The sequence below is a fragment of the Leuresthes tenuis genome, unplaced genomic scaffold (genome assembly GCF_036924035.1).
Source record: "Leuresthes tenuis unplaced genomic scaffold, fLeuTen1.0.hap1 SCAF_12, whole genome shotgun sequence".
NCBI lineage: Eukaryota > Metazoa > Chordata > Actinopteri > Atheriniformes > Atherinopsidae > Leuresthes > Leuresthes tenuis.
In genome coordinates, this window is record NW_027325366.1 from 18114276 (window position 1) to 18132438 (window position 18163).

General features: G+C 44.6%; 2 protein-coding genes across 6 annotated transcripts; one reads left to right on the forward strand and one right to left on the reverse strand.

Annotated features, from left to right (window-relative positions):
• The first annotated feature begins 234 nt into the window (after positions 1–234).
• On the forward strand, positions 235–12010 carry LOC140319179 (amyloid-beta A4 protein-like). 2 transcript variants are annotated; one of them, XM_072396778.1, is made up of 18 exons: positions 235–475; positions 2881–3048; positions 3161–3290; positions 3382–3494; positions 3848–4038; positions 4116–4351; positions 4513–4680; positions 6833–6966; positions 7102–7176; positions 7328–7486; positions 7614–7742; positions 7865–7964; positions 8655–8722; positions 9196–9334; positions 9619–9672; positions 9782–9873; positions 9953–10099; positions 10185–12010. In XM_072396778.1, exons 1-18 carry the CDS (start codon positions 416–418, stop codon positions 10284–10286), a joined length of 2265 nt encoding a protein of 754 aa, XP_072252879.1. In that variant the 5' UTR covers positions 235–415; the 3' UTR covers positions 10287–12010. The 2 variants fall into 2 exon arrangements, with proteins under 2 accessions (XP_072252879.1, XP_072252880.1); XM_072396779.1 differs by lacking the exon at positions 4513–4680 and having other exon boundaries at positions 236–475.
• Positions 12011–12118: 108 nt separating this feature from the next.
• Positions 12119–17348, reverse strand: gabpa (GA binding protein transcription factor subunit alpha). 4 transcript variants are annotated; one of them, XM_072396783.1, is made up of 10 exons: positions 16710–16807; positions 15059–15146; positions 14828–14972; positions 14634–14718; positions 14287–14511; positions 14004–14198; positions 13816–13872; positions 13617–13739; positions 13129–13321; positions 12119–12853 (listed from the first exon to the last, which is right to left on the reverse strand). In XM_072396783.1, the coding sequence occupies exons 2-10, from the start codon at positions 15133–15135 to the stop codon at positions 12631–12633; spliced, it is 1323 nt and encodes a 440-aa protein (XP_072252884.1). In that variant the 5' UTR covers positions 15136–15146; positions 16710–16807; the 3' UTR covers positions 12119–12630. The 4 variants fall into 4 exon arrangements, with proteins under 4 accessions (XP_072252884.1, XP_072252882.1, XP_072252883.1 ...); XM_072396781.1 differs by lacking the exon at positions 16710–16807 and adding an exon at positions 17235–17348 and having other exon boundaries at positions 12120–12853; XM_072396782.1 differs by lacking the exon at positions 16710–16807 and adding an exon at positions 16839–17227 and having other exon boundaries at positions 12120–12853.
• Positions 17349–18163: the final 815 nt, after the last annotated feature.

Here is an 18163-nt window from a genome sequence, read left to right on the forward strand (position 1 = left end):
AATAAACAACAGGAGTTATCTAAACAGCAAGCTGTACTCCATGAGTGACACTTACTATAAACGTTATAAGAGTGGTTGTTTCACAGTAGGGCTTTTATTTAAGGCATTGCATTAGTATCTTCGTTTGACTTATTAAATCATATTAAAAGTTTTTGCTGATGGAAATGTTTTTTCTTGACCTAAGCACACAGCTCCCCCCGCCCCGCTCCAATCCAAACACATCCAACAGCCTTCCACCGCCACCACCGGGGAAAAAATAGAAAGGGATCATCCGGATCGGAGCGCGTCGGCTTACGTCGTGTTGACACGTTTTAAAGCTCTAAACGTTTCTCTCTCTTTTATTATCCCCCACACACACATACACAAACGACGATTTCGTGAACATAACGGCAGTGCTGGATACCGAGAGGACGGTATGGGGGAGCACGCGGCGTTTCTGCTGTTACTGGTGGCGACCTTGACGCTTTCATCTGAGGTGAGCACAGCGGAGAAACCGCAGCCTGCGGCGGGGTGTTGACGAGACATTCCCAGGCTGTGAGGGACTGCGAGGGCCCTGTAGCCTCATAGGGCCAGAGACTAGTGAGCCAGCCGCAGCGCAAAATCCGACGTGCTCATTTTTTAATGTAACAGACAATACTGTATTACTGTCAGCAGAGATAATACGATTACTGGCCTTATCCATTAAGCTCACTCCATTTGAGACGGTGAAAATGCTTCTCCTGACACTTTGGACCATTTTGCTTTTTGAGACCATCTTTATGAGATGCATTTCGTGTACACAGATTTACTGCGTAATATAAACTAGCTAACCAGGAATGTCAGCAATGCTACGGGCCTACCGTTAGATGTCAGTGATTGACAGCTTGGCCCTGCCATGATGGATGTTTTTGTTTGTTTCATAGTATGTTCGTGCAGTTTTTTATTTATTTTTTTCAAAACTGTTTTTTTCCTTTTTTTAAATTGTACGTAAAGTAATCAGTTAATAAGGTCTAGGGAGCTAACGTGCGCTAGCTTTTTCTAGAAGGCTACAGATTGGCACGACCGATTTGCTAACACAACGGTCAATTTGCGTGCAGCCCGTTTGTCCTGTTGACAATCTGGGCGACACCAAGACGTCACGAGCAATGGTTTAATAGTTATTATTCTGTTATTATTCAGCTATGGCCACTGATACGACAGAGGTTCTTAGTCGAGTTAAAGTGCGGTGGAAAGACGGGTTAAAGGCCCAGTAAGCGGGGTTAAGTGCTGATTGGTGAAACTGCTGAGGAGAATGGAAAAAGGATGCAGCCGTAGTAGTTTGACACGGCAAGATGGCGCCTGTAACTTGGTGCTGCTGGTGCTGGGCTGGACCACAGATGCAGCTAAGGACCAGTTGGAATTCGGGTGAAAATGACCTGCAATATTAAATGTAATCTGATTATGTTGTTTGCCCACCACCTAGTGACAGTATTCTTCGAATGAAGGCTCAGTTTACTAACATAGTACAGCTTCCCAAGACAAAACCTCTGTGTGCTGCAGTGAAAAGTGTCTGTACAGCAACATTATTATAACATTATTATACACACTTTGATGTCAGACCTGTGATTGTCGTGACACTATAGATGTATTTAGTGTAGGTGGGACTCAAAAGGTATTATTTCAGTCAAATCATTATACAGTATCATATTGAAGTGTTTGAAGATTCAGCTTTAATGTTTAGCTTGTGTGCTGAATTTGGGGAGATTTGTTTTGAACACAGACTGTGTAATTTGGCTCTGTGGCGGACTGGTGACCTGATTAAATTGTCTTGCCAGATTGGCAGCTGGACTTTTTTTCCGTGATCCAATAAAATTCCGTGTAACCTGTTCACTCTCTTTGAGGCGGGGTGAGTCCTGAGTGAAAGGGCCACAAACAGTGACAACAGTGCTCGGATATTGTTCAACGGCACTTTTTGCACATGTAAAGAATGCCGTTAAAAGCAGGTCTGACAGGTTGTGTTGGTGTATTATGGTATAAATTCAAAGAACAGGAGAATTTGCTGACAGTGCTTGGCTATATGTGTATGTTTATGTGTACTTTGTGACTTGAATGTTTTCCCAAGAAGTGTCACGAATGTAAGTGAGACGAACAGCTTCATGTGCCATAGTTTTGGCAGTGTTGGCACTGGCAGGTGTAAAAACTGGTTTGAACGGGGGGAAAAAAAAGAAAGAAAGTATCTCGACTAATGTTATGCAGTATTGTGCAGCAGACTGATCATGTTTGAAGAGAGACGTTTGTACAGTGAAAAACAATGAACCATCGCGTTGTTCCAAAGGGGGATCATTTTATGCAGATCTCTTCGGGCTAAGTTGGAATTTCTCATTGAAAATTTGGCAAAGGGTAGCTAGCATTTTGGCTAGCATTTTGACAGAGTGCAACATCGGTCTCCTCTGATATCTGCCAGGGAAGAAAAGCAAAACGTAGACTGAGATTTCCTTGAATTGTTTTTGCCAAACACAAAGGGAAGTTTCTTCTTAGGTAGATTATAGTTTTACTGAAAGAGGATGATTGCTCCCCTTGTTTGTTAACAGCTGTATTTTGACATATAAATGAATAAATTCTTTTTATGTTGTCTTACTTACAGTCATTTTCTCTAGTAAAGGAAATGAGCCAGACTAGCAAAGGTTGCCTTTGCTGCCCTGTGGCTGTAATTCTTATCTCTGTGGTGACTTCACTTGACTGAGAATCACACCAGCACTCTCATTTATTTGTTTGTATAGGAACTGAAGCGTGCAGCAATAACAAGTCATTTAATTACTTTATTATTATGACTTGAGGGCTGTAATATAAAAGCTACATCGAAGAAATTAAAAAGATTAAGAGAAGATTTATTGCTGTCCCCCCCCCCATTTGTCTGTGCAGGTACCCGTGGATGACTCTGTGGCTTTGCTAACCGAGCCGCAGGTGGCCATGTTCTGCGGGAAGCTCAACATGCGCGTAAATGTGGAGAGTGGCAAATGGGAGCCTGATCCCTCTGGCACCAAGAGCTGCATTGACACCAAGGAGGGCATCCTGCAGTACTGCCAGCAGGTATTTAGAGAGCTACACAGCACTGCAGAGACAGAGAAACACAGAGGAACAGAGAGAGCAAGAAGTGCCGCTAAAGCGGGAGGGACAATAAAATGCAACGTCTCATCTACAGGTGTACCCTGAGCTACAGATCACAAACGTTGTGGAGGCCAACCAACCCATCAGTATTCCCAACTGGTGCAAGAAAGGCCGCAAGCAGTGCCGCAGTCACACCCACATTGTGGTGCCATACCGCTGCCTGGGTAAGCAGTAGCGATGTAAAGATATTGCGCAACCGAGTGTCTCTGTTTTGAAGACGTTTTGAAGAATAACGCCATGATAATTATGTTGCAGTTGGGGAGTTTGTTAGTGACGCCCTGCTTGTTCCTGACAAGTGTAAGTTCCTGCATCAAGAGCGCATGGACCAGTGTGAGAGCCACCTGCACTGGCACACTGTTGCCAAAGAGGTGAGCAGAGCATGGGCATTGATGTCACTGTACAAGCGTCATGCTGTCTGTTACAGCCCGTACTCCCGCTGTATACAATGTTGGCTTTTTGCCTCCGTTTGCCTTTATTCTTTGTCTTTTATCTGCTTTTGTTGAATGAACGAGTCAGCGCTCATTACTTTCTTCCTCCAGCTATCAAGCTCCTCTGCCACTTTCCTCCTATATGTACAGTCATTGTAACAAAAATTAGAAGGAAGAAAAACAACAACTCGGGCTTCCAGTTTCACCATAATGAGCTTTCACATGCTTGAGAATCATCACTGGAAGTAATGATTAATGTTTTATCTCTTTTTTTTTTTTTTTTTTTAAACTAGTCCTGTGGAGACCGTACAATGAATCTCCATGACTACGGTATGCTGCTGCCGTGTGGCATCGATCGTTTCCGAGGGGTTGAGTTCGTGTGCTGCCCAGCGGAGGCAGAACGGGACTCGGACCGCACTGAGCAGGAAGGGGAGGAGTCTGACGTCTGGTGGGGCGGAGCTGAGACCGAATACTCTGACAACAGGTATGGTTGTCAGACATTCTTTCCCGGCCGCGCACACCTGCCGATGCGCCGACTGAACTACGTTTCTCTGTCCGCAGCATGACACGTCCAGCTGACACGGAGCCGGCCACCACCGAGGACGACGAAGACGAGGACGAAGAGGCAGAGGCCTTCGAAAGGGATGAGGGTGGAGATGGGGATGAAGACTATGATGAGGAAGAAGACGACGACGACGACGTGATTGATGAACGGGACAGCGATGAACGAAACGCTAATGTCGCCATGACGACCACCACCACCACCACCACTGAATCAGTCGAGGAAGTCGTGCGGGGTAAGACATCAGTTTGAGGTCTACTTTCTTTACCTGTTCTCCATCTCGTGTCGTTTGGTGTCATTTTGACGTTTTCCGCAAACACTCAAAAGCTCACTTTTTGTCCTCATTCTTTTTCTTTGATGTTTAATTCCCATTTGCCTGTGTGTACATCACCTCAGCGGTTTGTTGGGCTCGTGCTGTGTCAGGCCCGTGTCACGCCATGCTGAAGCGCTGGTACTTCTTGCCCAAGAAGGGCCGCTGTGCTCCCTTCTTATATGGGGGCTGTGGGGGCAACAGGAATAACTTTGAGTCGGAGGAGTACTGCCTAGCTGTCTGCAGCAGCTCGTGTAAGTCCCAGGACTGGAGCCACACCCTGAAGTGTCCCCCTCACCAGCCTGACTCCTGTCCTCAGGCTGCTGTAGACTGCTTCTCTGTCACATTCACTGTTTCTGTCTCTAACTGTCCTGAGCGTCTGAAGCATCTTAACCTCTCAGAGCTTTGATCACTGGGTTCATTGCTCATATGTGTTGAGTATCACATTATATCATTTTCTTATCGTGACAAAAGATCCATGAAACCGTCTGTTTTACCGGAGGAGCATATTTTTATCATTGTGCTTACATACGACTGACAAATTAAAGTCGAAACTTAACATCAAGCATCTTAACAAGGGGTCGGACTGCTATGATAAAGCCGATAGTTTTTAGTATTTTCTTTTTGTGAGCAAAGCCCCTTGAAAAGAGAAGCGAGCGATAAAGGAACCGTTCAGAATTTGGGGAATTATGCTAATTTGACTCAGTTTGCTTTATTGTCAACAGTCAAATGAGAAAATTCGTTCTGCCCTCAAGTCTGTTTGCAGATTATGAAACTGCTGCTGTTGATGGAAATAGTTTTTTCTTTTAAGTTCATCAAACGGGTTTTCACCCAGTGATCAGTGCGAATGTGAGTTCCCGTCCACACGAGAACATCGTTTCGGCCTCGCGTCCAGACCGATCCGGCTTTTTCGAGGTGAGATATTGTTATTTTTTTGTAAACGGGTCCCAGAGTGGGGAAAATCCTAAAACGCCGGATAGCCCGGAGTCGAGTGGACTAAGAATGCGGATTTTTTTCAGAAACGATGATGTATAAGCCCCGCCTCTCTAACCATTAACCTCAGCCGCCGTCGCAAGACGCGTCATAACCATAGACATATAAAGAGTAAAACTTTAACGAGTCCATTGTACTTGTATTTTTCCAAACTTTATAATGTCTATAGTCATAACAACAACAACAACAATGACCTACAGGCCTGTACTACCTTCATACAAAGACATTATAAAGATTCTTTATATGTCTAAGCCTTCATACGCATTCTCCATGGCTTCTCTTCCGGTTTTGGTTTTATTGGTGTGCTGGCGTCACAGCGCCACATATAGGCCTGGCATATACAGCGTTTTGGGTCGTTTCCAGTGAATCCGTGTGGACGCAGATATTTCTGGGAACGACGGCGTGTTTATGGAGACGACAGCGTATCGGGTGAGGCTGCGTACTCGCATGGACGAGCCCTGAGTCTAGCACATTAATGCATTAATGCACAATAAGCTGTAGAACCGCTGTCACCCAGTACCACAGTTGGCTCATTAACTGTTCTTTAGTTTTATACACCATTTTAAGGGATTTGTGGTACGTAGAATAATTAACCAGAGAATGCATTCATTGAATTGGTTCGTCGATTTGTTGCATTTGCCGGCAGCCGCGTCGTTTTAACAGCCGTTTTTCCTGCCACACCGGCTGCAGTTCGTCTGGTGACGTTTGTGCTCTGGAGTGCGAGCGAAAAGTCAAGAAATCATGTAGAAAAAGTACTTCTTTTAAGTATTCCTATCTGGTAATACTAACCGATGCTTCTTGCAGCATGAGGACGAAGCTGCGTAGAACTGCGTCTGCATGGCTCTCTCTTCATGCGTGTCTGCACGCTCGGTTCTGTCGTATGCACTCGAAAGGTCTCGTCTCTCTGTGGAAGTGTCTAAGCTGATAATTGTGAGTTTGTATCGATGTCTTCAACGTGTCTTAACCCGCAGAGTGTGTTTACAGAGTGTGTTTACAAGTTGGCATCAGCAGGTGAACTTGTCAGTGTCTGCCCTGATCCTGACTCAGTGCTTTGGCATCTTATCTCCAGAATCCTACTTTACAGCACCGATGAACATGCATGTCCACTTATTCCTGAAAACTCCTCCATCTTTGTCCTCTGACAAGCTGCGTGTCTTTAATGTGGTTGTCTGTGTGTATATATTTTTTAAAACAGTTTTCTGTATTTTCCTAACCTCTTATATTAAGAGATTAACACACTTGTTTATCAAAGAAGTGTGTATTGTCTCTTGGGAATGCTTTGTGTTTCAGACTGACAGACGTCGCCGTTTTTTCCCACACTCACTTTTAACAAGCATCGTCCTTACTCGTCGTACTCCGAGCCTGTTCACGTCATCCTGTTCTGTATTTGATTCCTCCTTTGTTCTCCTCCAGTGCCCACCACGGCCCCCAGTCCCCCAGATGCCGTCGATCAGTACCTCGAATCTCCTGGAGACGACAGCGAACACACCGACTTCCAGAGGGCCAAAGAAAGCCTGGAGGCCAAACACCGCGAAAAGATGTCTCAAGTATGTGTGTTGACATCCTAAACATCTCCCTCTGGAGGGTTCTGCTGTCGAGAAATTCAAATGCCCGATTCAAGGTGGCTGAATTAGTCCGTTTTTGAAGTGGTTTGTCCTTCACGTGACTCACTTTTTGTCCAGGTGATGAGGGAGTGGGAGGAGGCGGAGAGACGGGCCAAAAATCTTCCACGCGCTGACAAAAAAGCAGTCATCCAGGTGGGGATGTTTTGACAGTTTCAGCTTGAAATGAAGGCGTTCAGTTACCATACAAATATTTGCATTAGCTTTGCAACTTAAGCACAAGGTTTCAGCTAAATGGAAGGGAGAGTGTCCTCAAACCAGCTTGTGAACTCCATCATACCTGCAGCACTTCCAGACGAGGGTGGAGGATCTGGAGCAGGAGGCAGCGGGGGAGAGGCAGCAGCTGGTGGAGACGCACATGGCTCGGGTCGAAGCTCTGCTCAACAGCCGCCGCCGCCTGGCTCTGGAAAATTACCTCAGTGCTCTAGAGGCCGATCCCCCACGGGTACACACACACACACACACACACACACACACACCTCAGTACACGTTGTGAAAAAGTACAGCAAGCAATATTCCTAGTTGTTCGATCCATCCATTGTGTTAGTGACTGACATTTCTGCCACCACCAGCCCCGTCAGGTGTTTAGTCTGCTGAAGAAGTACGTCCGTGCAGAACAGAAGGACAGGCAGCACACGCTGAAACGCTACGAACATGTCCGCACAGTCGACCCGAAGAAGGCCGCACAGATCCGGCCTCAGGTACTGAAACTCATGCCGTCAATGTGATGAGAGGATTTAGATGTCTCGTGATGGTGAATTCTGTTTGTAGCCTCAACTTTATGTAGAAAACGGTGATTTGAGATATAGATTCTGACGTTTAGGTTCTGACTCACCTTCGTGTGATTGATGAGAGGATGAATCAGTCGTTGAGTTTGGTCTACAAGGTGCCAGTCGTGGCTAATGCGATCCAAAACCAAGTCGGTAAGTGTTTTTTTTTTTTTTTTGTATTATTCTTAGAGGGCCACTGGTTTGGATCACTCAGTTCAGGAACACTTGTGTGTTTAAAGTGTATATCACTAACTGGAGCTTTTAGATACCCGTCAAGGGCCTGTTAGCTCCGGTTTATTTTGGTTTTTGAGTCACTGAAATCAGCTTCTCAGAGAGAGGAAGCCATTTGTAGTTTAATCGTAAGAAATCTGAATCAACCCTGGTGATGCATTCAGGTGCTGAAGTGACGGGCCGACAATAGAGCTTTTCCGTCAGTGGCCAAAACACAAAAGATCTAAACGATACAGCATATCCACTTCGATAAACTAGTAAATCTGAAGTAGATCCTTGGTCTTAGAAAGTTACAGGTGACGCAGACACTTCATTAACGGTGTCACTGAGGCGTGTTTGGGTTGGTCTTTGGACACTGTCCAATATAAACAGAGCACGAATCCACCTTAATGGTCTTACGTCTCCGGTTCATCCCCGTGAGCACAACACCTGATTTCTGGGTTGCATCTAGTCGCAGCTCTCATTTAGCCACGTGCGGTTAAATTCCGACCGCTTTGTACCGATGCCGTTCAGTCGTTGATGATTTATTTATTTATGCCAACTCCCACCGTATCTGCCTCCCATTTATCATCATTGCTGCCGTCACGCTCACCGTCTGCCTTTTCTTTGTAGCGATCATAATGCAGCGAGTTCAGTCGGAGCTGTCTCAGCAAGTCTCATCCCTGCAGAGCGATGGGCGGGTGAGTCAAGTTGCACCCACTCACACACGCTCCTCTTCTTTATAAATAGAGTTACCTCTGAATGATGTGACACATGAAACAAAGTCACGGTGCACGCGAAAACTTGGATGCTTGCGTAGTCGGAAATGTTGGCACCTATTGCAGAAAGAGTGCAGTGAGTAAGACACTGAAGGCACGGACCACATTAGTGTTGCACTGCACCGATGACACCAGCTGTAATTGGCTGCAGTGAACACATAGAGGTGGAAAATGATCTTTTTGAATGATACTTTATCTTACAAGCCAACGTATTCAAACTGTTAATCACAGCTGTTGAGGTGAATAATTGTTAGATGCAGTTTACTGTTGAGTTTGAGCTCATGATGTCAGTATTTAGACTATGAGTGAGTCTTCAGTGGACAGTCATCACGATGGGATTAAAGAGGTCCCTTCCACACCGACTCGTCCTGATTAACGTTGCTGTTTGTCTGCAGGTGGATGGCAGGGTGAGTTACGGTAATGACGCTCTGATGCCCGATCAGACCTACAGCTCCGCCCCCATGGAGCCCGGCCTGGACGGACTGGGCTTCATTCACCCGGAGAGCTTCAACCAGCCCAACACCGAGAACCACGGTAGCACTGGCTTTATAGATTAGGATACACACACAGGACAGTTCTTATGTGCCGGAAATGGATGTTAGCCGCTGAAAATCTGTGAACCAAAGTGGTCCAGTGAAATGAAAATTCATCGAGCAACAAAATTCTTGATATGTTCATCCAATTGTAAGGTTTTAAAGGAAAAAAACAGTGGGCGACAAGTTTTGAAATGGATTGTTTCTGTCGACCTGTGATGCAGTTTGGCATTTTAATCCTATTTTGTATTGAACTTGGTTTTTTTTTGGTTTTTTTCTCTGTAGTTGAGCCTGTTGATGCCCGTCCAAATGCAGACAGAGGACTCCCGACCCGACCAGGTACGTGTGAGCGCTGCAGAGGTTCGTCGCCACGTCTGCTCTCTGACATGCTCTCGCATTTACAACACGATTCGTGTGTGTGTGTGTGTGTGTGTGTGTTTGCTTTCAGTTTCTGCCCTGAAGCCAGACGAGATGCCAGAAGTGAGGATGGAGACCGAGGAGAGGCAGAGTGCCGGTTATGAAGTTTACCATCAAAAACTGGTATGGAAACCACTGAGATCCCACACTGCCAGCGCGATGTGCTTATCAATAACTCTGCGTTTTGTTTCTTGAATGGCAGGTGTTCTTCGCTGAGGATGTGGGGTCTAATAAGGGTGCCATTATCGGGCTTATGGTTGGAGGGGTCGTCATAGCGACCATCATCGTCATCACTTTGGTGATGCTGAGGAAGAAACAATACACCTCCATTCACCACGGCGTAATCGAGGTGAAAGGCTGAAATGGAGCTGTGAATGTTTTCTTGTGGCTTTGTTGAGGTTGTAGCTTCACAAGCTCTCTTTGTGTGTTTAAAGGTGGATGCAGCAGTGACGCCGGAGGAGCGCCATCTGGCCAAGATGCAGCAGAACGGCTATGAGAACCCCACTTACAAATTCTTTGAGCAGATGCAGAACTAAAGAACTCCTCCCCAACGTTTCCTTCAGACAGCCACCCGCTGGGTCTGTTCCATTCCGGTTCCTTTCCCTCAGCCCCGTCATCGTCAGTTTTGTCTCCCAGTTTGGGGGGGGGATGAAGGAAGGCTTTTTTTTTCACCTTCTTTTGTTGCAGTCAGTGGTTTGGGATGAGGGAAACTGACATGGAACAAAGCCTTTTAACTCCTTTTCCCTCAATTGTACAGAGCTAGTTTGGCATCAGCTGATAAAACCAGAGTATCCCGTTTCACTTGCACATTTCAGCCAATCACAGGTCTTCATAGTGTTTGTACTGGAAGAGCCCATCCTGTTCATATGACCCCCCCCCCCCCCCCCCCCCCCCCCCATCCCCCTCATTCCTGTACTCAGACGACAGATGAAGCCTCTCAGAGCACCTCGCCGCACGATCGAAGTGTTTTAGGTTTGTTTTACAAAAAAAAAAGGAGGAGGGAAAAAAAAAAGCAGAAAAAAAATCTACATTATCAAAATATATAAAAGCTGAAAAATATTTATGTTGTTTTTTATGTGTAATATATTAAGACAAAGGATTAGCTGTAAGTAAATGTAGTGCATGGCAATATTGATGACTGGTAAAGTATACTCTATGTGGAGGTCCTCTGGAGCAGTCCGCTCCAGGTATTTTAGCAGGATTGTATATTTCTAGTGTCTTCTTTGTGATCTTGTGATATGAAGAAGAAGAGGAGTATTCAGAATCTGGTCTGCTTTGTTGTCACAGACTTGCTTTAACTGAATTTCTGGCTCTTTCCGCTTCATCTCCACGCTTCACTGTTGTGTTTGCTGCATGGGCCAAATGCTCTTTTACTTTTGTGATGTATGAAGTGCAATGGTGTCCGAAAGGAGGACGATGGTGTTACTGTTTGCGTTCTATGCACTCTTTCATTTTTGAAGGCTGACGATTACCACCAAATATTATTATTGCCGTTTGTTCGCTTGTCACTGCACTTTGGGTTTTTAGGAAAGCGCGTCATTCCAGATTTGTCACTCGATTGTAAATATCTGAATGATGGAGATCTGGCTCTCGCGGCCATTTTCATTATCTTTTCCTGTTGTTCATTTCCCCACCTTTTTCCCTTCTGTCCAAAAGTTCCCATCGTTTTTGCTCATGTTCTCAATCGCCCGCAATATTGTACAGAGCAGGAGTCGGTGTGCATTTAATACACCGGACTAATCGGGCGTAAAAAGATTTCCCAGATGATTCTGACTGCTCTCCACACACATTCCTTCACAAAATCTCATTCTATTTTTCTACATCTGTGTGTACATGTATAGTGCTTCTGTTTGTCCCATGGTGAAAAAAAAAAAAAGAAGTCTTTGCCTGCAAATCAGTTTGTCTGCGGCAGTCCTGGAGAAGTGAAACATCACACGTTCACCTCTCTCGTGAATTATTGAAGGTTAACATGAATGTGACATGCTTTTTCTGCATTATTGTAGAGATACAACACATATCACCCCCCCCCCCCCCCACACGTGTACAGACACCAACTGAAGCTCTTAATCAGATGAATGTTTGAGATTTGTATTGATGCTCACTCTGGCCGTCTTTGAGCCTGGTGATTTAAAAAGGTTGTTTTTTTTCTTCCTCTCATTGATTCCATGACCTTCCTCTGTACGTAGTTCAATGAAGCATTTGCTTAGAGTAAGAAAACGCTTTCTACACTCGCCATACCATGAATAAAATTTTGAATGTATGGAGAAGTGTCCCGCTCTCTCTTTTGCTGCGATTTCTACACCCGTGAAAATATATACACTCTGCACACCCCGGGTTAAGAAAATGTGTGTCACTTTATTCCCCCCCCTTGTGGACAAAAAAGGGTCCAACAATTTAGGGAGAAAAAAAACGAATGAAAGAAAGGAAAAAGAAAAAAACAACTAAATAAAATACAAAACAGGTCCTCTATAAATGGAAAATATGAAAATACGCTTGCCCTTGTGGCTATCAAAAACACGAAGTGTCGGTATATACAGTGGAAATGATCCTGAACTACATATGAGTAATGCACAACACCAAGCCTGTAACTGGGTTTTCAGTCAAACTCAAGCATTCAGTCTCACACACACACACACAACAGTCAGCAATCACACTCTCCCATTATTCTGAACACGCTTCCCTTGAAGAAAAGCTAGAAAAACTTCAACTTCCTCGGTCTAACTTGAATCAAATTTGCAAAGACAAGAACAAAGTTGTTGATCTGCACTGACGAGGGATCAGCCTTGCTTTCTTTGTGCCTAATGGACACATGATTTCCAATCAGCGGTGCAGGGCACGCTTTGTGTGTGGCAACTGAGGAGCGCTCCTCAGCGACCGCCTTCAGCTGTCCTTATCCAGTGTGGTGGTGGCCAGGGTCACTGTAGTGATGGGCTGCCCGATGCCATGCATCTGCATGCGAGCCAGCTTCTTCTGTTCGCACTCCGTCACCAGGCCGTTGAGCTCAGCTGCGCTGTAGCCAATCAGAGTCCTCAGGTCGCACACAAACTTGTAGACGAAGCGCTTGCCTTGCACCTTGCTAATCATGTCTCCGTCGTAGTAATACCTAAACGGGGAAATAAAGAGCAGAAACTCGTGTCGAAATAAATTCACAGCAGCATACTACTAAGACAAAGGTGTCATGCCTAAAACAGCATGTGTTACAATGTGACCCCCCCCCAAAGTCTTTAAATCATGACATAAAGGCCTTGTCTGCATCAATCTCAACCTTTTTTTCCCCTGAATGTGCTTTTTAGATGTCCCCTAACTTTACAACAATTTAACACTACTGTCCCACGTAAAAAAGAAGAGAAATGACTAAATGAAACTGAATAAGCAAACCTGAGGGCTCGGCTGAGTTTCTCGTAGTTCATGGTCGGCTTGTTCTTGCGCTGCCCCCATTTCTGCGCCACGAGCTCAGGCTGGTTGAGTTTGAACTCTCCCTCTTCGCCCACCCAGGAGATGCAGTCTCTGGCGTCCTTGTCTGTCAGCAGCTCAAGCAGAAACTGCCACAGCTGGATCTGACCGTTGTTACCTGGCGCCACAGAAACGGTGAGGTCAGTGAACACAACAAAATTACATACACAAACTAAAATGCAAAATGACAGTTAATTAACTCTGAGCCATAACTCTCGCAGTTGTGTATCTGATGTCAGAGTGTGGAAGGGGGGTGGTGTTATTAGTTCTACACTCAGTTATTCTTTGGAAAAGAAAACCGGCAGCAGCAACGCTCAGATTAAACATTTTGGTTGCAAATCCTTTCCCCGAATACATTGCAGTACCTTTCGGATCATGTGAGCGGCTCAGGGTTTCAGTGTGGTGTGTCCTACCTGTGCGGTTGCCGGGTGAACTGCGCTCTTCTCCCGAAATACGGGGCGCTCTGGGGCCGCGGCTCTGCTTCAGAACCTTGATAGCAGTCGGCGTGCTCACTTGAGCTGGAATTATCTGTACGGCTGGAGAGACGAGAAGGTCAGACACACTGGAAGTTGTCGATGACTGTTGAAAGACTTCTATCACTGCAGCACTTACGCTGGTCAATAGTAACAGTGGCGTCGCCTCCAGTCTGGTCCTGGCTGGCCAACACATCTGACAGAAATACGTAGAATAAGTTACACCCTGTCTGATGCTCAAGATTGACAAACGAGATAAAACGGCTGTCTCGACAGGCTTCTGAAAACAGACCGTTATTCATCAACAGTGTGTACAAACTGGCTTACATTTGCGCAGCAGTTCCAGGTGACTCCACAGTATCTCTCCGTTGGGCACTTTCTGAAGGAACTCATCCTGGCTGAAACCGCAGAGGTCTCGGCCTGGGATGTGAATGCTGCCGATTTCCATCTCATCGATGTTAAACTCCTTCATGACCCACACAGCCCAGTGGATCACCTGATCAGCCGTCCAGAGAAGGGGGTCTATAGAGAGAAAGAGTCACAATCAACTGTCACCCTATTAAGGACAGATTTCCAGCAGTGGAAAGCATGCAAGGAAAGTGTTCCTCACCATACGGTATGCCGAGGCGGACCTGCTCTTTGCGGTAGCCTTCGAGAGCTGCGGCCCAACGTGTCACCTGCTCTGAAGTCTCATCAGACAACGCCGAGCGCTCCACGGCGATGAGATGTCCCTCCTCCACCAGAGCGCCCTCCTCTCCTGCTGCATCTGGATCGATCACCACTTCTACGGTTTCCACCGGCTTCACTATCTCCAAAATGTTCAGCTTCTCCTCTCCTGCTCAAAGAACACAAATGATTAGAGTTGTCGGACAACACAGCTTTACATCACTGTATAGATTGGCTGATATTCAGAGGATTTCACGTTAACTGCGTCACAATTTCTGGTCCATTTGGTACCTGGTTTGGCTATAATCTGCAGGCTGAGCTGCACTGTCCCGTCTGTCTTTACTCCCTGATCGAAAAGGCTGTGATCGGGGTGAAGCTAGAAGGACAAATATGGCAGATAAAGTCACTAAATCCAGGCTAAACTGATGACCCACATCACACACCTAATGCAAATATCTCAACAGGGTTTATTTGCCAGTTGTTACCTGAATGTCTTGGAGGCAGATCTCATATGTGTCCAGTGAGATTTGGACACGAGGCTCCAAAAGCTTCTTCAAATTCCCTATCGGCTCATTGATGTCAATATCTTGTTGAATCAAATCGGAGGCAGTGATCGTCTGCTCCTCCACACTGCGGGGTCAAAGGTGATTAAAGAGTAGTTTCCACACGAGCTTAAGGTATGGGACATTTTAGAATGTGGTTGTTTTTCTGCTCACCCTTCCTCCAGGCAGGCCTGTTTCTCCCGTTCATCGATCTCTATCTCTATCATCTCCTCCGCCTCGCTTTTAGCCATTCTGCTGATAGCTTTAGGACAGCAGTAAGACAAAGAGTTTAACTCTGGTTCATAACACAGCGACATACTACGCAAAAAGTCGGATGGAAATTTTCCTACCGACTGCATGTGATTTTGAGATCAAACCACAACATTGAGATAAAAACAGAAACTGGCCTCAGGGTTTTTTTTTTCATCCAATTTAAAATATCCAAAAGTGTGTTGACAGCAGATTGCTGTTCCACTGCACTGCCAACACGAACACGTACTGTGTAATTGTGCAACGTTACTTAAAGTTGCAGTGAAACAAAAGCTCTACTTTTAGTCACATTCGCTGATGCAAACATTCAATTCACTTAGTTATAGACTACCATACATGGTTTAGTCGCCAGCTTCAAAATATCCTGTTTCGCTGGGCTGAAGTTGAGAGGCACCCATCACCCAAACTCAAAGACCTCAAACACATGCAACACAAACAATAAACCTCATTCTTGCGTGGATGCGTATTAGAACATTTATTTGTCAAGTGCAGGTAGGTAAATGTTTGGGTATCAAGAAGTTAACTTGCTGCTCTCCCTGTTAAATACCATAAGATTTCATTCAATGCACTACATTTGTGCATGAGATGATCACAGCTTATACTTTTAGAAGGAAAAAAAACTACATAAATAAATTACATAAAAATATAATTTTTCAAGGCACATGCTGGCATTTATTCTATATGTCTGAACCAAACAAAGTAATATCAGTAACAACATTTTTGATTGGAAAAACGACCTAAATGTGTTTGCGTTCTCTCCAAATGACGTAAAGGCAAAAACTAAAAGATACAATAAAAGCTTGCGCCATAATTTCACTACAATAGCTAAAAAACAAAACAAAAAAAAAAGGATTTGTTTAATGCATCGTTCCGTATTTAGACAGATCAGCAACACTTAGCTCATATGTTACAAAAAAATCAAATGTGTGAAAACTAATGCGGGAGTTTTTCTACAGTTTCCATATCTGCCCCGATTGCCCATGATGTCAATATAAACTGAGCACCTCGGGGTTTTCCACTAGAAAGGCCTCTCAGCCCCGACTCCTCATTGGCCGTCTGGGACAGTTCACTGACTGCTAACATTAGCCAACTCGAGGGCGAGGCTCAGGCGTTTAAAGGCCAACTGATAGGCCATTAGTTGCAAAGAGAAATAATAACCTGACATGATTATGCGTAATAATTGCGACCTTAAAAAAAACAAACAAAACTTATATTTGTACACAAGGCAACACGTGTGGCAGCCGAGTTTGGCAGGCCTACGTTGAAACAAGTTAGCTACAAAATAGCTGCGCGGGGCGAGGCAATGCATTACACAACCGTCGGTCCACCGCGTGCTAAATAACGGTTAAAATATCTTTAAATCGCCTTGCGCTTCATGACTTTGACACACGTTCGCGAAAACACATTATAAGTCTGCACGAAGAAAACTTTTAAAACGGAAATAGAATAAACGGAAACAAAACAGCATAGGGCAAATGGAAAGGAGCCGGAAATCCTGGCTATGGTTTACAGCGATACAAGACTTCCGAGGGCAGCTCTGATCAACACAACTCACGTTTCAGAGGAAAACTCGCTCCGAAAAGCGGCGGTGACGCTCTGCAAAAACGCCGTTTACTATAAATTACACACAAGCTTAGAAGAATGGACTAAAAGGAAATTTCACCGGCTAAAGGTGTATACCCACTGTGTGTTTGTGGCTGGACGGTGGTCAGTGGCAGCGTCGCCCCCTGATCAGCGTCTGCTCAGCTGTATCTTTAGCCACCCAGCTAACGTTCACTGGTACTAAAACTGACGCTCTTTCTGTTTCCCGACGACGAGCTTTCTCTAACCATAAGCCGTCACAACACTAGCCTAGCTTAAGAAGAAGTCGCTTACACCGCAAGAGTGTTTCTGGTTAGAACGTGGGCGGCTTCTTCGCAGTATTCTGAATAGTAATAAGCAACAGCTAGCTAGGTTAGCTTTGCTGGTAGAGCTACAAAATAGCGGGAAGTGTCCAGGCATAACAAACAAACCCCTCTCACATCTCCCCAGTATTGGCTATACTTCTCACAACATACATATGGATCTGAAATATTCCTACCTTTTAAAGTTCAGACTTTTAATGATGTTTAAGTATGTTTAACTGTAGTAGATAAGCGGCTAGAAATTCACACAGTCGAGTCGTATCGTGCAAGTTTTTGCCAACACAGGAGGGGCGGAGACTAACTGGTAACACTGAGTTTACCTTAAAATCCAGCTAGCTAGATGTGTAAGAGTCTGGGTCTCTGTTTTAGCTTGTAATCTACATGTGTGCAACAAAATTTCAGAGCATATACTCTGTTAATAAGACAGTTAGTCTATTAGATGATCAGTATTTGCCAGTTGCCGAATAAAGTTGTCCTACAGGGCTGCCATCAGTCTTAAAAGCAATGCCTTTTACATCGGTTTTCTATTAAAGTTCACTAGAATATTCATGTGCTTGTATCATCATGTCCTCTCATAAGGGATTTTTATTTGAATACATGTTGACTTCAATTCTAAAATAGCTTTTAAAAGTAGTAACCAAATATTATTCATAGACCAATAGTTTGCCAACATATGTTTATAGAAATAGTCCAATCTTTGTTACAACAGCTGATGATATCCTTAAAACTGTTGAGATGTCATTGTGAATCTGATCCCCAGTTACTCATTCAAGGAATCATTTTAGAAGTCACAGATGCGCCAAAATAAGATAACAGAAATTTCCTACTGAGCAAGAGGAAAAATCACTGAGTGGATGGATATTTGTGTGTAGCCCTAATGTTTGCTACATAGATTGCCCTCTCCCATATAAATATGTTATATCCATGACAACAAAAGAATCTCAGAATAACACACAACATTTTTATTTTTATTTATTTATTTATTTTAGATCACACACACAACATACCTCTTCCAATTAGTCATAAATTGGTATTTTGTAATGTGGATTAAAGCAAACATAAATAAAATAAATTATATAAACTCTCCCAAGGCTTTTGTTTCAAA